At 40.9% G+C, this 19,781-nt stretch overlaps 1 protein-coding gene across 6 annotated transcripts in view; it reads right to left on the reverse strand.

Annotated features, from left to right (window-relative positions):
• Positions 1-2,558: 2,558 nt before the first annotated feature.
• DOCK11 (dedicator of cytokinesis 11) overlaps positions 2,559-19,781 on the reverse strand; it is a 182,668-nt gene continuing 165,445 nt past the window's right edge. For 4 of the 6 annotated variants that reach the window (XM_035725508.1, XM_035725507.1, XM_035725512.1 and 1 more), the window contains 6 exons: positions 19,284-19,430; positions 10,311-10,521; positions 9,731-9,921; positions 8,683-8,783; positions 6,981-7,119; positions 2,559-3,022 (listed from right to left, as the gene is read on the reverse strand). In XM_035725508.1, the coding sequence (XP_035581401.1) occupies positions 2,900-3,022; positions 6,981-7,119; positions 8,683-8,783; positions 9,731-9,921; positions 10,311-10,521; positions 19,284-19,430 (912 nt within the window). In that variant the 3' untranslated portion in view covers positions 2,559-2,899. Of the gene's footprint in view, positions 3,023-3,180; positions 3,199-6,980; positions 7,120-8,682; positions 8,784-9,730; positions 9,922-10,310; positions 10,522-19,283; positions 19,431-19,781 lie in introns of all 6 variants that reach the window. The other 2 variants (XM_035725510.1, XM_035725509.1) reach the window with 2 other exon arrangements.

Genomic DNA, 19,781 nt, shown 5'->3' on the forward strand with positions numbered 1-19,781 from the left:
AGATACAACTAGTATTTGTATGTAAAAAGCCTGGGTCGTTACGCTGACCTATTTAGTTTGTTAATTAACCAGTGAGTCACCCCTAGTTCTATGATAAGGTGGTCAAGGTTCCAAGACTGTTGCTACCACTGCTGCTTTCTATTTCGTTTTTAAAAAAGATGTTTACAATATTTATACGGGCAGGCAGATCACATAAATATGATACCACTCTCTTCCACAGATGTGATGTCACTGGCGACAGCTGGTTACTAGGAAAATTTGCATCGACTTTTGTCTCTCTGGGTTGTCACTGTAGTGATAAACACTACCGATGGTGACTTGTTCCTGTTTTATAAAGAAGCTTCCGGGGGAATTGGATTCAAGCTGAACTGTGAAACGGTCGGTATAGCAGAAATGCACTCTGTGATGTGAATTAATTTGTAGAGGCTAAATCACTTCATGAAATCATTCAGCTATATAAACGGTGATACCTGCTACATGCCGTGTTTCCAAACATGCGTTCCTGGCTTTCTCCAGTCCAGCCCACCTTGTCCTCTATAGCTTGCTGCCCTTAGTCTGAAAGTTGGAGAGAGAAACCTAGTGAAATTGGGTCACGACCTAGAGAACTCACTGGCCACGGGACACACAATTATCCTTAACACTTCCTTTTTTCTCCTGAGTCATCACTAACTCGGGTCCAGGCTTTCCACAGAATGTCTCTTGTACTTGGCGTTTCTTCTCCATGCTTGTTCTTATCTAGAGGGTTAGGGTCTCTGAGCTAGATTACTGTAAATTGGTTTCCATATTTCCATCTCTTTCCGCCTCAAAAACATCTGACAGCAACGCAAAGGATTAAACACCTAAAAGTAACATTTAATCAAGTGATCTCTCTGTCTAAATGCCTTTGCCTGGCTGCCCCATGTTTAGCGAGTAAAGTCCAAACACGATTAGCCTGCCATTCAAGGCTTTCCGCCACCTAGGGCCAAGTTTTCATTCTAGATTTATGTCATCTGCCACTCCCTTGGACAAAACTCATCTCCTTGCCATCCCCTGAACTTCTGCTAATTCGTTTCGCGCCTTTGCACACCGCCTTCCTCCTGCCTGGGATACCCGCGCATTTTTGAAAGCCTGTTCAGAATGCCCTTTCGTCCACGAAACCATCCCTGAACACTACAGTCCAGTGACCTCTCATTCCTTGGAGGTGATACAAGTTATGGACAGTGGCCTTCACCTGGCGATGCTCCCAGACAATTGTTCTTGGCTTATGTTGTCAATTCTTGCATCATGTTTAATTTTGTCCATCTTGCCTCCACTACATTGCAAGCTCCTTGGACACAGAGGTCACTTATTATACTTGACCAAAATGTACCCACGGTGCATAACACCGTGCTGGGGGCCACGGAGGGACTAGTTATTGACTAAAGAGCACTCCAGCTTCCCCAGGATGCTTCATTCTCAGGTAGCAGCAGCTGGTCTAGGTGCTGGCTCCTTACACGTACAAACCACACCTAATCACTTTAAAGGTGAAATGAACTCTACAGGGTTACTCCAAGGTATTGAGGAATTACAAACCGCTTCTGAAATACTTCTGAATCCCCTGTGAAAATACAAAATTAAACCTTCAATAAATAACGTCATGCTCCCCTAAACGCTTCAAGATGACATGTAAAGAAAAACGGCAAGCCAGGAGCATCATCTCTAAGATGTCTTGGACACAAAGCATTAAAAAAGCCAAGTCTCCATGTGATTCATTTAGACTTCAGTGTCTTTTTTTTTTTTTTCTCTGAAAAACTGGCTAAACTCTATAAGGAAAATACGTCTCACGCTTAAAGTTTACACGAAAGGCAGACAAAATTATATGGATAATGCAAGCTAAAAAAAAAAAAAAAAAAGTTCTTTACACCTCGGCGGCTCCTGAATGATGTAGGTAGTCTGAGAGGTCTTCATAGTTAGAAATGGAATCCCTAGCTAGCAGTCACCAGATCTGCAGTGGGTACGTACCCTGACCCCCCCCCCCCCCAAATGCTGCAACCAGCCAGTTCTATCAAGATACTTGTTAACCTTGTACACAGAAAAGAAAAATGGTCATTACATAAATACCTCCCTGACTCTGCTCCTTTGAAAGCTTTGAAGTTGCATAGGATGTACTGACTGTAATTTCTCAGAACTATTTTATTTGGCCTTCTGGATAGCCCCAGAAAGCTCTGGGAACAAATGCCACTTCCCAGGGAGAGCTAGGTCACATATGAATCCCTTGCCCTGGAAGGCAGAGAGAGACCAACTTGATCACCTGGCATCACTGGCTCAAAACTTGAAGGAACAGTAAGTCCGGTATTTCTGTGTATTGCCTTTCCTTGTGAAATCCTCCTTTTAAAATAACCCTTTTGTTTCCTTTAGCCTCGCCTTGACTACTAGCAGGCAGGAGTTCAGACTACCTCCCCAATTTGGAAATATCCGTGTTTTATGGAAATTTGATCAATTTTTTTTTCTCTCCAAGGATCAGTATGATCATGAATTGAGCTTCCTGTCAAGAAAAATGCTAAGTTCAAAGTATTATTTCCTTCACTTCTAATTACAAATAAGTTTTACCTTTTATTGTGTTCCATTATACAATTTTACACAGTACCATTATTATCTGAAGCAATAATTAAGCAAATTGAATGAATGTTTTTGAGCTCTACTTTTCCGTACATAGATTTACCTAAAAAAGTACAAACCAAGCACAGTGGTGCAATTTTCCAGGCACTTTCAAGTTGCTTAAATATTTACAAATATGTAAGCACCCTGTTTGAAAGCATGAAAATTTTGGTGTCAGGAAGAAACACTCCATGTATATCAAATCTTTAAATTTTAACATTTGCACAGCTCCGATTATTCCTGAGAAAGGTCAGTCTCGTTGTCACTTTGCATCTGCATGTCCTCAGATTTCAGCAGTGTATCTCGGGGAACCATAACCTCTGTCGCTCGATGTACCACTAATTGCACAAAATACATGTAATGTGTTGCTCATCCAGGGGGAATGGATCGTGTCTTCTTGTAATATCTAAAACAAAGAAAAAAAAATCTGCATGTTTATCATGGAGCAAAATAGCTGCTGTCAAAAAAGTATGTGTATATGAAATTACAGGCATATTTCAATTTGTCACCGACACGTAGCTATTTAAAATGACATAAAACAGAAAGAGCAAAGAATAACATTACCGACTTAAGTCTTCAAAGCTGTATTACAAAGGCAGCGCAGCAAAAAAGCAGAAAAGATCTGGTTACTCAATAAGAAAAACAAAAGACTGTAAAATGCAAAATTCAAGAAAAAGTGAGAGGCAATGCAATCTTTAAAAAAATTTTTTTTAAACGAGTGATCATAACAGTGGTTCTCGGAATCACCAGTGGGGCTTTTCAAACACACAGATACCCATGCTCCTTCCCTGGAGACTTGGAAAATATTCTTAAGTAAAGTCACAAGTACATACCTCTATTCTAAAGACACACTAGAACTATATAAGCTAATCGATACAGAAGGCTTTTCATGGAAATGAAGAACTTCACACATATAACATGTAAATCTTATATCCCATAAGTATATAAACATATATATTCATATTGTATATGATATTTTTTATATTTTATATATGATATTTTTAAAACTTTCCATGTTGTGTGATCAAATATGCTTGATTAGATGGAAGAAAAGAAGGGGTGCCTGACTGGCTCAGTTGGTAGAGTATGGGACTCTTGGTCTTGGGGTCATAAGTTCAAGCCCCACATTGGGTGTGGAGCCTACTTTATTTTATTTTATTTTTTTTAAAGATTTTCTTATGTATTTATTTGACAGAGACAGACACAGCGAGAGAGGGAACACAAGCAGGGGGAGTGGGAGAGGGAGAAGCAGGCTTTCCGCTGAGCAGGGAGCCCGATGCGGGGCCCGATCCCAGGACCCTGGGACCATGACCTGAGCCGGAGGCAGCCACTTAAGGACCAAGCCACCCAGGTGCCCCTGGAGCCTACTTAAAAAAAAAAAAAAAAAAAAAAGATGGAAGAAAAGAATACCATACACATCACATCCAACCTCTTTACTGTATGATCCCAGCTTAGGTTTCAAGCTTCCAATACTTGGTTCTCAAGTTAGCTCTGAAACTTCACTATTAAGCCCACAAACTGGTCTATGGTGACAGTAATGAGTCATACCATTTGTGTTGCTACAAGTTAGGTCTTAGAGAAATTCCGTAATAGAGAAATTTCCTCTTACAGAAACTGTAACTCATGACATGAGTCTGGAAGCCAAGCAGAGGTTTAAGAGATGACTATTTATCCACACCTGTCAGATGTGACAAGACAATATGGGACTCATTGTATAGAAAACAAAACATACCAGACCCTGCAGTGGCCACCACTAACTCTAGCTAATTAAGAAATCTTCAATTCATCATTTTAAGATAATATAAATCCCCTCTTATTTTTTTTAAAGATTTTATTTAAGTCTCCTTTTAAAAGTCAAAAGCTTGAAAAAGTTTTACAAAGAACTGTATATTTTGGTATACTATGACAGATGACATTGAAGAGGGCGAAGAATATCCAGGCCACATGTCTTTTGTCAAGTAATCATTTATGGGGCGTAACAGAATAATTTATATTGCACTCTACAGCTATATTTTACCTTATTTTGTATTATTTTCTTTTCCCTTGGGAAATAATGTATCTCAAAGTGTAGGACTGAATAAAGGCTCTCTTTTGTGAGAATCTAATAGGAAACGTTAAATTATAAAAATTCACTATAAAGTCAACAGTTAGGGCACACCTAAATACGATGCATTATGACGGGACAGCATGCATAAATATAAACCAATAGAAACTTAAGATTTTTCAATAAAACAAGATGAAATCAAAGAGGGAGACAAGCCAAAAGAGACTCTTAACCACAGGAAACAAACTGAGGGCTGCTGGAGGGGGAGGGGGCAGGGGGCTGGGGTAAATGGGGTGATGGGCATTAAGGAGGGCACGTGATGTAATGAGCACTGGGTGTGATATGCAACTGAATCACGGACCTCTACCTCTGAAACTAATAATGCACTACATATTAATGAATGGAATGTAAATAAAATAAAATTAAATTTAAAAAAGAAACTAAGATTTTTCTTGGTTACCTGTCTATATACAATATCAAGGGTCTAAAATACTGGTCTCTCCAACTCAATAAAACAGCCACGGTTTATGGGAATCAAATGAGAGAGACAGGTGGGAAGTAGCACAGCAGGTTTGCAAAATCCCTACTTCGGGGGAGAGGGGAAGAACGTTATAAAATGGCTGCTGTAAATATCTTGATCACTGTAATTAACAGTAAATTGAATAATTTGTTTTCCATTTGAGTACTTTAGAGTTTAAGGCTACGTCATGCAGGTGCATGCAAATGGAGTAATTGCGGCATACTACACACTGGCTTAAAACAACGTCTATCGTTATTGTATTTTTGTGAAGGAGTTTTTGATTTTCTAGGGATTGTGAAGAATAGAAACCCATACACTGGACAGCTCCTAGGAACAAATGACATCATCTATTTGCCTCAGAGCAGTGATGGCACAGAGAGGTATATGCCCCCCCACTGCTCGTGGGCTGAGCTTGGGACACAGGGAATAAAGGAAGTGGAATGATTTCCTACCTTCCTGGTCCTGATCACCTGGCTGCTTTGGGGAGGAGACAAAAAAGGATCTCTGAACACTGAACAGCAGAGGGATGCCTTGGAACAGTTTGTACTCCTTCCCAAATGGGCTAATAGAAGTAGAGATGGCAAAAAGGAGAACTAGAACACTGATTCTGGCCTCCTCGGGCCAACGGGATTCCCAGACATGGAGAACGGGCGAGTAGGAGAGTTGGGGGTAAGCGGTCTCACTGAACAGATGGGATGATGGAGGTCTGGCTGGCTGACTTCTTCATGCTGAGAAGATGACAATGGCTGGAAAATGAGACTCCTGGTCATTCAGTGCAACCTCGTGCTAACTTCCTAAATTTCCCACAGCAAGCAATTGCTGAAACGCAGCTACCAGGACAGAGAAGGTTCTGGAACGAGCTTTAAGAATGTGTTCTCTAAAGGGTTGTAGTTATCCTTTTCTCTCTGAAGAAGCCTTGCTTTCTTCAAAATTCAGAGTTTAAAGAGTTTCTGAAGCAAATATTTATCTCATTGGCTGTTTTCATTAGTAAGGAAATGAAGCTTAATGGGCTCAGTCGCTGAGGGACTAGACCATCGTGCTGGGACTTTTACAAACGTGTTGAAGACACTAAAATACCCGAGTGACAATCCATGTGTAGAGTGGTCGGGACTGCAGCATAAAAATGAAGTTTACCAGGATAACCCAGGAGTACTCGGGTTGAAGACAAATGGGTGTATAAAAGTCCTGGGGGGGGGGGTGCCTGGCTGGCTCAGGTGTATGAAAGTCCTAACGACCTAATTGTGACATAATGTGGCTGTCAGTGGTGAACAGGCCTTGGCTTCCATATTTTTCAGGTTGTGGCTTTACTAAGTTAGCTGCAGTTGTCATGGACACTCAGTCATAGATGAAAATGCCAAGACAGTTCTCAAATTTTGGAAGCCCCTCAGTGTCTCACCTAAACGATAGAATCTATAGTTTCTTACAGCCAAGATAGAGATATTCTTTTAGGGACTTGGCTCCTGTGCCAATCATCTCACTTCTCTAGGACCCCTCTTGAGAGACTCTTACCCATGTCTCCAGTAGATCAATTTAGATTGGCTCAGCTAGTTACTTCTAATAGCACCGCGGCCCAAAGAACAAAATGGCTTATTACTGATAATTGCTTTAGCAATTGCTTCAGATAATTATTTCAAATTCGATTTGCGTTGTATCATTTAAGCGATTAAAGATAACAGGAGCAAACCTGAAAACACAGACGGAGTAATTTCAAGGTAATGCATTTCGAACAAACAGACTTTGCTAAGTAACACTTCAGGGGCCCCAGATCATGTTTTCATTTTCAACTACCCTAGTACTTGCCTGCTCGTGGATAATGTCAGACAATTCTTTCACCATGTCTCTGAAATTTGACTTGAGCCCTTCATGGTACTCAATTTGATCTTCTTTAATTAGCCGCTCATTTAGTTCAAGTGCAAGGCTGCATGCCTGTATGAATTTCCTGTGGACAAAGAGCAAAGATAAGGCTTTCATCATTCATTTCTAGAAAGTCTCACTGACCATCAGTTTGATATTCACTTTAACCGTGGCTTGCCTAGAGGGAAGACTGGAATCCTGTATTTTCTCACCGTGTCTTCGCTAATGCCACTTCCCAAGTCCGAAATACCTTTTCCTTTCTTTCTCACCTTTCCCCTCTGGTTTCTCACCTCCTTTAAAACCTGGCTCAAAACATCGACCTTCTAGAAAGGCTATTTGCTCAGCCACATGATATCAAATCAGCTAAAGCTGTGGTAACGTTAATTTGCACCTGTAGATAATGAGTTGTGCGTTCAAACATAATTTATTTGGGGCTACCATGTACCCAGTACAGGGCTGGGTGTTATAGGTAGGAATTATCTGCCCTGGGCTGGGAGTGGGGACGAAGATTGGGGGGGGGGGAGTGGAATGGGTGAAATTGGTGAAGGGGATTAAGAGGTACAGCCTTCTTGTTATAAAATAAATAAGGCACGGAGGTAAAAGTACAGTCTAGGGAATACAGTCAATAATACTGTAATAACATTGTATGGTTACAGATGGTGTGACCACACAGCGTGGTGCGCGTTGTACAATAGAGGGAATTGTCAAATCAGTATGTTATACGCCGGAAACGGATCGCATTGTCTGTCAACTACACTTCGATAATTTAAAAGAGTGGGGACAGAGAGTTGATGACTTATTATGAGAGCATTTGTCCATCATTCATGCGTTTGTGTGTGATGTCCATAATCAGAGCGTAGGTCTTAGGGGACAAAGTACCTCATTGCCCATTTGGTTTGCATCCCTGTCATAGCAACTTTCCTCCTAGTAGAATCTTCACACACCAGGCATTAATAGATATTGGTGAACGAGTGACTACTGGTTACTCTGCAGCCTGGAACAGTTGCTAACACGCAGACAGGAAAAGTAAATGAAGTCGGGAGCAAACGAGTGGATGAATTCTCATCTTCCCTCTTAGCCTATTTTACTCAACTGTCTCTCTTATTCTGAATGTGAACTTTTTTATATATATTAAACAGACTGTTTTCTAATGCAAGACCGTTCAGACATGCCTTAGCTTACAGGGATGCTCCCTCGAGCCACGGGGTCGCGTGCCCTGGACCAGCAGAATCCCGAGTGAAAGTAAGAACACAGCACAGGGGCAAGCCTGTCCAACCCTTCCAGTTCAACTTCTGTTCCCACCCTAAACGGTCTGAAATGCTGTAAGAGGAAGTCGCTTAGGCAAAGGAGGAAAGCACATAATGAATGCAGGCTTCCATTTGTGCTGCACTATCCAAAGCAATTAGGTAAATTGGCATATTTCATCTCCTGGGACGTTAGGACATTGTCAATGTCCTGCAGCCAGAAAGAGCTCGCGCATTTCCTCGCTACTTAAAAGTACCGTTGACAGGTCACTTAAAGTATTGTAAAAGAGAATGGAGAATGTCTTTTTTGGAGGGATGTTATTAAGTGAATATTTTGGTTTCTATGAAGAAGGAAATGGGAGTAAAAGGATAGAGGTCTAAAGGGAAAAGGGCACAGCACTTACCTAAACATGTCTTTCAACTCATTTACTTTCTTAGGTGGATACTTGCCAGCTTGGCTATCATTTAAGAAAGCCCTTGCGTATGCTAATGGACCAGCATTTACCTAAAGTACAAAGGGAGAAAAATGAGAGAGCTGTTAGAATGTAATCAAAAAGTAATATTTGCCTTTCTCTTTTTATTTTTATTATTATTATTTTTTTTAGATTTTAGTCATCTATTCATGAAAGACAGAGAGAGAGAGAGAGAGAGAGAGAGGCAGAGGGAGAAGCAGACTCCCCGCTGAGCAGGAAGCCCAACGCGGGACTCGATCCCAGGACCCCGGGATCATGACCTGAGCCGAAGGCAGACGCTTAACCATCTGAGCCACCCCGGCGCCCTATTTTTATTATTTTTTTTAAGTAACCTCTAACCCCAGCATGGGGCTCAAACTCACAACCCTGAGATCAAGACTTGCAAGAGGTGCCCCTGCATTATCTCTAAACAAAACAAAACAAAACAAACGAAAAAAAAAACAACAACCCTAGGGCCCCTGGGTGACTCAGTCGGTTAAGCGTCTGCCTCAGCTCCGGTCATGATCCCTGGGTCCTGGGATCGAGCCCCGTGTCCAGGCTCCCTGCTCAGCGGGGAGACGGCTTCTCCCCCTCCTTCCTGCTTGTGATCTCTCTCACTATCTCTCTCTCAAATAAATAAGATATTTTTAAAAAACCCGAAATACATTAAAAATCTCTACCTGAGGACCACATTTACTATTCTTACTAGAAGTTTATTTGAAAAGCAATGACTAAAGCAAATGATCTGCAAAGATGGTATTCGAACAAGTCACTTAATGAATTTCAGCTACAGAAGTACAGAGCGTGGCTACTGTCACAGGGGTTTATGTTAATGTCTTCTGCCACAATGCAAAATTGATGCACACTGAGCCTAATTTCTTTCAGTTCATCGAGAACAGTGCACAAGCAGAACACACAATTGCAATTCATGCTTGCTCTGTGCCCTTATGAAAGCAAGAACATCAGGGACCGGTCAGGACACCTTCAGCAACCAGCCTACCTGCACTGAGACGCAGCCCTGCAATTTCAGCTGGAGCTGAATCATGTCCACGTCAGCAGAAGAGCAAAGTTTCTTCAGCTCTGCCGTTTTATCTTTGATTTCATCAGTAGCAACATCGATGGGCTTTAAATTAATCTGCTGCTCATAGTTTATAGGGATCCTCTTCTTCACATACGGAAAGGAGTTGGAAGCTGTTAAAAGGTTCACACTGATTTGTTATCTTGGAAAAAAAAAATCATTCGTGCAAACAGCCAAACCAAAGGAAAAGCTCCACTATGCTTAATTGCCCCCACCATGCATTCTCTAGAAAATACCCTAGGGTATCAGAAAGCACCTTATTAGTTCAGGATTGAGGGGAAAATTCTCTTTATGGGACACCCTGGAGCAATCAGTCACGAATTACATATGGGGTGACTATGGTATATAACGTTGCCGAGTTTGTGCAAGCTCATGAGTGAATAGCAGGACAACGCAGGATTAAATTGCAGCTTACGTCTTCCTGCTTGCCACCTGCCTGCTACTTGTGTGTATCAAAAAGAACCAAGTCAAACAAAAGGTTATCATGCAGAGTCCCACTCACTAGTCAAGATTGTGCGGCGTTTGCATTGTTCTTCTACGCGACCTTGCTTTTTGCCGGATAATGTATAAGGAGCTTCAAAAACAAATCTGTTGATATTATGGTTTCTTTCAAACTCGGTCTTTCTTTCTGTGAGTTCTTTGTCATCAAAGTAGGGCTTCACGTAAGTGACTTGGATATGAGCATATTTTGGATCGAGGTCTTTGGCATTCACCTATAAAGTAAGAAAGTTTTGGGTTTTATTCAGTGGAAGAGAAGAGGGGGAACAGGTAAGCCACTAACTCCTTTGAGATCAACTGAGGAACGCTGTCATTATGATTGTGTTCCCAGCTGAATGCACACCCGGAGGGGGGCTTCGTTCTTTTTTTAAGGATCGTGTCCTTCCGATGATAAAGAAGTTACAGAAACCTATTTGGAAATTATAGGAATGCGGGAAGAAAATACAAATCGCAATCCTACCACTCAGCAAGGACCATTATTCACATTTTCACTTATTTCCTTCCAATCTTTTCTTTGGCACATATTATTTACAAAGCTGAGGTCATACTAAACACTGTTTTATAATCTGATTCCTTAAAAATATATTTCAAAGGTTAACTGTACATTTGAATTCTACCTCGATAAAAACATATTAATGGAGAGGATTCTGAGAAGGTGGTAGAGCACCAGAAATCTATCTTCCTACCTAGACAACATTTACACTGGCCGAATCTGTCTGATCTAACTCTTTTGGCACTCTGGAGTCTTACTGAAAGCTTGCAACTTGCAGGGGAAGACTTGGACAGAAAATTGCAGTTAATTTTGATTTCGGTCAGTTTCATCTCTTGGCGCAATGGCAGCTACTCTTATCCTACACCTCAGCCTCATGGCAGGCAGCTGTGCACATGCTCCTGGAACAGCCTGCAGGAGCCAGGATGGGCAAGAAGGATCCTGTCTTCCAAATATTGGGGATCTGTGCTCCGACTGCTGTTACTGACCACAGAGGTACAAAGAGGCTGTAGCCATCTTTTTTTAACTTTCTAAAAAAAAAAGACTTTATTTATTTATTTGACAGAGGGAGAAAGAAAGAGAGAGAGAGCACAAGCAGGGGGAGCGGCAGGCAGAGCGAGGGGCGGGGGGAGCAGGCTCCCCACTGAGCAAAGAGCCCCACGCAAGGCTCCATCCCAGGATCTGGGATCATGGCCCGAGCTGAAGGCAGATCAGATGCTTAACTGACTGAGTCATCCAGGTGCCCCTGCTGTGGCCATTTTTGTTGTACCTCCCTGCCCCTGGCTGAAGTGACTTCCAGGGGACTTAACAGATCTCTCCCCTTTATTTTTCTTTTTCCCCTCTTGGGAGCCAGACATTGAAGACAAGGACACTCAAAAGCAACAGTATATAGGAGGGAAATTAGAAACTCACCATGCATGCCCAGGGGAAGGCGCGGGTTCAGAAAAGACCTGAGAAGACCCTAAATTTACACCTCAGGCTGATCCATGGCACAGAGACAGACTATGACAATTAAAAACAAAACCCAGCAAATCCTGGGAAAGGGGGAGAATCTGATTTCTAGAATGACCACAGTATCAGATTCAAATGTCCAGTTTTCAACAACAATAAAAAATCACAAGGCATGTGAAGAAACAGGAAAGCATGGCATATTCAAAGGAGAAAAATAACCCAATGGAAACTTGTCCCCAAAAAAAGACCTGATAGCAGACCTATCAGAAAAAGACTTTAAAACAACTCTCTTGATCAAAGAACTAAAGGGAGATGTGGAGAAAGTCAAGAAAACAATGTATGGACAAATGTCAATATCAACGAAGAGGGGGAAAAACTAAAAAGAAACCAAATTTTTGGAGCTGAAAAATATAAGTAAAATGAAAATTCACCAGAGGGATTCAAAGGCGGATTTGAACAGACAGAAGTAATAATCAGGGAACTCGAAGATATAACAATCATGTGGACCATCACCCAGTGGACCAACATGCACATTACAGGAGTCCCTGAAAGGAGAAGAGATAGAAAGGGGCAGAGATAATATTTGAAGAAATAATGGGTGAAAACTTCCCAAATTTGAGAAAAGACATGACTATAAACGTCCAAGAAGACCAAAAGATTCTAAGTAGGATAAGTCAAAGAGACCCACATGGAACCACATTAAAATCAAACTGTCAAAAGTCAAAGACAAAGAGAGAATTTTGAAAGAATCAAGAGAGAAGCGACTCATCACATGTAATAATTTTGTTTTCTACATAACTTAAGAGATTAAATGCATTAAAAATTATTAGCTTATTTTTTTGGACACACAATGTATAAAGATGTAGTTCTACAACATCAAGAACTGAAAGTGGTAGGGATGGGGCTGTTAAAGAAGCAGATTTTTTGTATGCTATTGAAGTTGAACAGGTATAAATTCAAATTAGAGGGTTATAACTTTAGGATGTTAAATATAATCCCCATGAAAACCACAAAAATAGAGTTGAAGAATACAGTCAAAAGGAAATGGGAAACAAATTTAACTATTTCACCATAAAAATTAATTAAACAGAAAGAAAACAGTAATGCAAAAAATGAGAGACAAAATAGCTCTAGGGCACATAAGAAAACGAATAGCAGAATAAAAGAAGTCTCTCTTTATCAGTAATTACTTGAAATGTAAATGGATTAAAAGGTAATCAAAAGAGAGATTTGTAGAATGGATAAAAAATTATGATCCAACTACATGCAGTCTACAAGAGATTTATTTTAGATCCAAAGATACACATGGGCTGAAAATGAAAAACAGAAAAAGATATTCTACACATATAGTAACCAAAGAGAGCAAGGGGTGAATATACTAATATTGAACAAAATCGACTTAAAGTTTTAACAGGTCACAAGAGACAAAAAAGGACCTTGTATATTGATAAAAGATGCAGTACACAGCAAGAAGACAGAACAATCATAAACATCTACACACCTAATAACAGACCATCAAACTATATAAAGCAGGGGCGCCTGGGTGAGACTCAGCCCTTAAGCGTCTGCCTTCGGCTCAGGTCATGATCCCAGGGTCCTGGGATCGAGCCCCGCATCGGGCTCCCTGCTCAGCGGGAAGCCTGCTTCTCCCTCTCCCACTCCCCCTGCTTGTGTTCCTTCTCTCGCTGTGTCTCTCTCTGTCAGATAAATAAATAAAATCTTTAAAAATATATATATAAAGCAAAAATTGACAGAGCTCAAAGGAGAAACAGTTTTCCAATAATACACGGAGACTTTAATACCCCACCCTCAATACTAGATACTGCAAGCAGACTGAAGGAAGAAATAGAGGACTTAAAGAACACAACAAACCAACTACATCTCACAGACATATACAGAATACTCTACCCAACAATATGCTTTCTTCTCAAGTGCACATGGGACATTTTCCAGGATAGACTGCATGTTAGGCCACAAATTACGTCTCAAAAGATTTAAGAAGACAGATACCATACAAAGTATTTTCTCTGACCACAGTGGGATAAAGTTAAGAGATCAGTAACAGAAGTAAAATGGGAAAATTTATAAATCTGTGGAAATTAAACACTTAAAAAAAATCAATGGTTCAAAGAAAAAAATCACAAGGGAAATTAGAAAATACTTAGAAATTAATGAAAACAAAATCACAACATACCAAAACTTACAGGACACAGCAAAAGCAGTGCTAAGGAGGAGATTTATAGTGATAAACACAACATTAAAAAATGGGAAAGATCTCAATTCAACAACATAATTTTACAACTTAAGGAACTAGGAAGAGAGGAACTAAACCCAAAGCTAGCAGAAGGAAGGAAATAAAGATTAAGCAGAGATAAATGAAATAGAGAATAGAAAAATAGAGAAAAGCAATGAAACCAAAGCTTGGTTCTTTGAAAAGATCAATGAAATTGACAAATCTTTAACTAGATGGACTAAGAAAAAAAGAACACTCAAAATTACTAAAATCAGAAATGAAAATGAGGACATTACTACCAATTCTATAGAAATAAAAAGGATTATAGGAGAGTACTGTGAGCAACTGTATGCCAACAAATTAGATAACCTAGATGAAATGAACAAATTCCTAGAAACGCAAAGCCTACCAAGACTAAACCATAAAAAAAATAGAAAAATCTGAATAGATCTATAGCTAGTAAGGAGTTTGAATCAGTAATCAAAAATTTTCGGTTGGGACCCCCTGGGTGGCTCAGTCGGTTGGGCGACTGTGAGTTCGAGCCCCATGTCAGGCTCCGTGCTGGGGCCTACCTAAAAAAAAAAAAAAAAAAAATTCTGGGGTGCCCGCGTGGCTCAGTCGAGCATCCGACTCTTGATTTCAGCTCAGGTCATGACCTCAGGGTCATGGGATTGAGCCCCACGTCGGGCTCCGCGCTCAGTGCAGAGTTTGCTTGAGATCCTCTCCCTCTGTCTCTCCTCCTGTTCTCTCTCTCTCCAATAAATACATAAATAAAATATTTTTAAAAAATTTCTGATGAAGAAAAGCTCTGGACCTGATGTCTTCACTGGTGAAGTCTACAAAACACTTAAAGAAGAACTAACCTCAATCCTTCTCAGACTCTTCTGAAAAACTGAAGGAGAGGGAACACACCCTGACTTGTTCTATAATGTCAACATTACCCTGAAACCAAAGCCAGACAAAGACAGTCCAAAAACCTACACCAGCACCCCTTATGAACACTGATGCAAAAATCCTCAACAGAATACTGGCAAATGGAATTCTGCAGCATATTAAAAGGATTATATGCCATGACCAAGTAGGATTTATTGCTGGAATGCAAGGATGGTTCAACATATAAAAATCAAGCAATGTAATACATTACATAAACAGAATGAAGGGGAAAAAACCTACACGATCATCTCAATTGACACAGCAAAAGCATTTGACAAAACTCAACATCTCTCATAATAAAAATACTCAACAAACCAGGAACAGAAGGGAATTTCCACAATCCAATCAAGGGCCCCTATGAGAAACCCACAGTGAACATTATATTCAATGCTGAAAGGCTGAAAGCTTTTCCTCTAAGATCAGGAACAAAGCAAGAATGCCCACTTTTGCCGCTTCTTTCCAAGATGGTGCTGGAAGCACCACTGACCTGTATACATAAAAATGGTCAAAATAGTAAATTTTATGTTATGTGTAACAAAAAACATATTATAGTTATTATAGTTCTATATGGTCATTAGCATGGCTTTTTAAAAAAAAATTTATTTATTTATTTGAGAGAGAGAGCACAGGTGGGAGGGCAGGCAGAGGGAGAGGGATAAGTAGACTCCCCACTGAGCAGGGAGCCCGACATGGGGCTTGCTCCCAGGACCCTGGGATCATGACCCGAGCCAAAGGCAGATGCTTAACCGACTGAGCCACCCAAGCGCCCTGGTCATTAACATGACTTTTAATGGATATATGGATAGACACTATTTATTGGATCAGTCTCTCATCAATAGAGTCTTAGGTTGTTTCTCAATGTTTTGCAATTGCAAATAATACTCTGCTGAACATCCTTACATTTAAAACTATGTGCATTATTTTCTGATGGATTCCGCAGCATAAATTCCTAGAAGTTGCTTTGTTAGAAGATTTACATGGTACTAAGGATTTTGATATATGTGACAGAGTTACCCTACAGAAAAGCTTACCAAGTTGTACATCCACAAGAAGTGACTGACATTGTAAGAGTGGGCACTCTTGATGACATTAATCCTATCTTAGGTCCTCTGGTCCTCCAAAGGGACCACAGGAAGACAGAATGGTTCTCTTCCAGAGACATAAACTATGGTAGTTATGGACCATTTCATGAAGAGCCAAAATTCCATGTTAAGAAGCTACGCTGCTGGAGGCAAATCTCAGAGCTGTCCCTGCTGGACATTCCATCTGTGGATGGAATACCCAATACCCTCCCCTCCATCAGTCTCCCCATTAACCTGAAACTATGCCCAGGCCCCTCTTTCAGTGTTCTCCCAACTCAATCTGACCTGGGCCTTGGCTGTTGGTGACTTTGTCGATGTCACTGCATTTTATGATAGGCCTTTTTTGTGTTTGGTGTAGAAAACAAAAATTGAAACAAACAACCAAAAAAAGACAACAAAAACCTCTCGGGGAACAGTCTCTATATCCTTTTTTTCTCCACAGATACAGGAGGATGGCCAGGGGAGAGAAATTTTCTTAGCATCTCTTAACTTCTCCAAACCCATTCTATTTGATCTTACATAAAAATCTAAAAGCCTATCTCTCCAGAAGCCTTAACCTTCTTTTCTCTCCTAGTAAATAGCTAGATTTCTCTACAGAGAACAAACGGGGGGGCACCTGGGTGGCTCAGTCGTTAAGCGTCTGCCTTCGGCTCGGGTCATGATCCCGGAGTCCTGGGATCGAGCCCCGCGTCGGGCTCCTTGCTTGGCGGGGAGTCTGCCTCTCCCTCTCCCTCTGTGTGCTCTCTCTCTCAAATAAATAAATAAATAAATAAAGCTTTAACAAAAGAACAAACTGATGGTTACCAGAGGGGAGGGAGGGTAGGGGATGGGCAAAATGGGTGAAGGAGAGAGGGAGGTACAGGCTTCCAGTTATGGAATGACTAAGTCATGGGAATAAAAGGCACAGCGTGGGGAATATAGTCAATGATACCGTAATAGCGTTGTACGGTGACGGGGGGGGGGGGGGGGCTGCAACTGAGCACAGCATTAAGGTATAAACTTGTTGAATCACTATGTTGGGCACCTAAAACAAATGTATCATTGTGTGTCAACTAGACTCAGGGAAAAAAAAAGTGAGATTTCTCTTAAGGGACCTCAGGAGATGGTTGAGGTAATTATCTAAGCTAAGACAAAATATAGAAGGGAAATAAAAAAGAGGTCAAGCCTGATTTTCACCTTATAAAAGTAAAATATGTATATGGTAAAACTTTCAAACCGTACACAAGGGTATACATGGAAAGTCAAGTACACAAGGGTATACATGGAAAGTCAACAATTTCTTGCCAGGTAGACTCTAGTCCCTCTCCTCAGGGGTAAGCATGGTTAACAATTTTGTATGTATCATTCCAGAAATTTCCTAAGCATATACAAGTTATTGCGAATATCAATTTTTACACTAATGTGATCATCCTATCCACGACTGCCTGCACCTCACTTTTTTCCCCCTCAATAATATATCTTAACAGGTTCAAATCAACACTTCTAGATCTATGTCAATTTTTTTTAATGCATAGGTTACTATATCCGTCATGTGGATAATACCATTTCTTTAGCCATATGGACATTTAGATTGCTTCCAGGTTGCTATATAAACTTCGCAGCAATGAACACCTTTCATCATACATCTTCTTTGTAGTGTACACCTACAGGATAAAATCTTAGACACGAGGGGCGCCTGGGTGGCTCTGTTGGTTAAGTGTCTGACTTTTGATTTCAGCTCAGGTCATGATCTCACATAGTGAGAGCGAGCCCCGGATTGGTCTCTGTGCTGGGGGCGTGGAGCCTGCTTCAGACTCTCTCTCCCTCTCCCTCTGTCCTCCCCCCCTTTTAAAAAAAACCCTTAAATGTGAAATTGTTGGGTCCAAGGAAATGTATGTTTAAAATATTGGAAAATATTGCCAAGCGGCTCTTCGAACTGTCTGTATCCTTAAGCAGATTTTGTTCTTTGGCAAGATAGAAGAGTATTTTTAATTTTTATTTGCACACATTAAGAAAGAAATAAGGACTTTCAAAGTAGCAACTGCTTATGATGTCTGTTGCCAATGGAGAATGACTCACATACTGTGCATACAAATAATGTCAGGAGTCCACCTGCCTGAGAGTGGTTTGTCCCTAGCACTGGCTCGCCGGGTGTTCAGAGGCAAAATAAAGCAGAAAACTGCGTGTTGTTCAGCAAGCCTGGCTTTCCATTAACTTTCCATTTATAAGTACCAGTTGTGTGGCAATGAGCCTGAAACTATCTGGCTACAGGGAGATAAAATCTTCCGTTGTCTTAACTGAATAAAACACAAAATAGTGACACCGATAAAGAAGGAAGTAGAGGGGTAGTGCCAAATACTAATGAATTTGGAACCCACCAGCATATCCACTTTTAAATGTCTCAGGCACAGAGGCAAGGTAAAACCATCTCCATGGGAGACGAGCTAAGTCTACAAAGTGAAGAGATCATTTTCATGACGGACCGTGAAGTGTCTTTACTATGGCCGGGAGCTTTTCGCTCTAGCGACGCTGTCTATTGGCTGCTAAGTCGCCTGCACCCTCGTCGCTCCATAAATATCGCTGTGGCCTGCAGATCCTGCACTGCCCTAACCACCAGCTCTCATTCTGGGCACATCTATGGCGACTAGGAACGGTCAGGCATTCCTACTGTGCTTTCCACAAATGTCGCCTACGGGACACGATGCATCTCTCGGGAAGAACCTCTCTTGCTGGGACCTTTTTCATCCTGGCCTGGCAGGGCCTGGTGGGATGGGTAACCTTCCCAGAGCAAGGCCAAGGGATGTCTCCTAAACTTACTTCATTGCCCATGTAACTACTGAACTAAGGATAGCTTAGAAGGAAATGCACTAGTATTATCTCCATTTTACTAACGAGAAAGATGAGGCACAGGAGAAGTTAAGTAACTTTCCTATAGGTCACCTAGCTAGCAAATGGCAAGAGAATGGAGATTTGGGACTCCTGGGTGGCTCAATCGGTGAAGCGTTTGCCTTTGGCTCAGGTCGTGATCCCAGGGTCCTGGGATGGAGCCCCTTGCTCGTAATCTCCCTCTCATGCTCTCTCAAATAAATAAATAAATAAATAAATAAATAAATAAATAAAAATCTTAAAAAAAAGAGACAGAGAGAATGGAGATTTGAACGCTGCTGACTCCAAAATCCCCATCCTTTCTTTCACTATGTGGACAGGCTCTATTTCCATACTTCTCCCCCACCAGCTGAAAAAGGACAAAATCAGCAGCGTACCACGTTTGGAACTCACAATGATTTTGAAATGCAGGGTATATGTTACCTTGTCAGAATCCTGAATTATTTTAACATTCTCTGTGCCAAATTTTTCACCATAAAGTTTCACGAGTCTCAGGGAAATCTCTGAGAGGCCGGTGAGCTTTGGTTCTTTATAGATGTACTCCTTCCCATCTTCTTCTTCAAAGAAAGACTATTGTAGAGTGAAACACACAATCACTTATCGTCTGAGCAAGCACAGCACTTAAAGAAAGTGTACAGAATAACTAGCAATAATATATTTGAAATACATTTTAAATAGTACTGAAAGCCACATGGCATGTCGTATTCACTCTTTTAACTTCAAATAAGTAAGAATTTTCAAACTCGCCATCATAGGGACATAAAATTGGCCTGAAGATTTCCTCACTAGGGTTTTTCTCATTCCCTGTCATACTTAGCTGTTTATTTGAAAGCTTGCAGTGCCAGATATTAAATATATACTTTAAGAAGTTCAACAGAAAAATGAAACTGAAGGAAAAACTCAAATCTTCTATGTTGTACT

This window comes from Zalophus californianus, chromosome X (genome assembly GCF_009762305.2).
Source record: "Zalophus californianus isolate mZalCal1 chromosome X, mZalCal1.pri.v2, whole genome shotgun sequence".
Lineage (NCBI taxonomy): Eukaryota > Metazoa > Chordata > Mammalia > Carnivora > Otariidae > Zalophus > Zalophus californianus.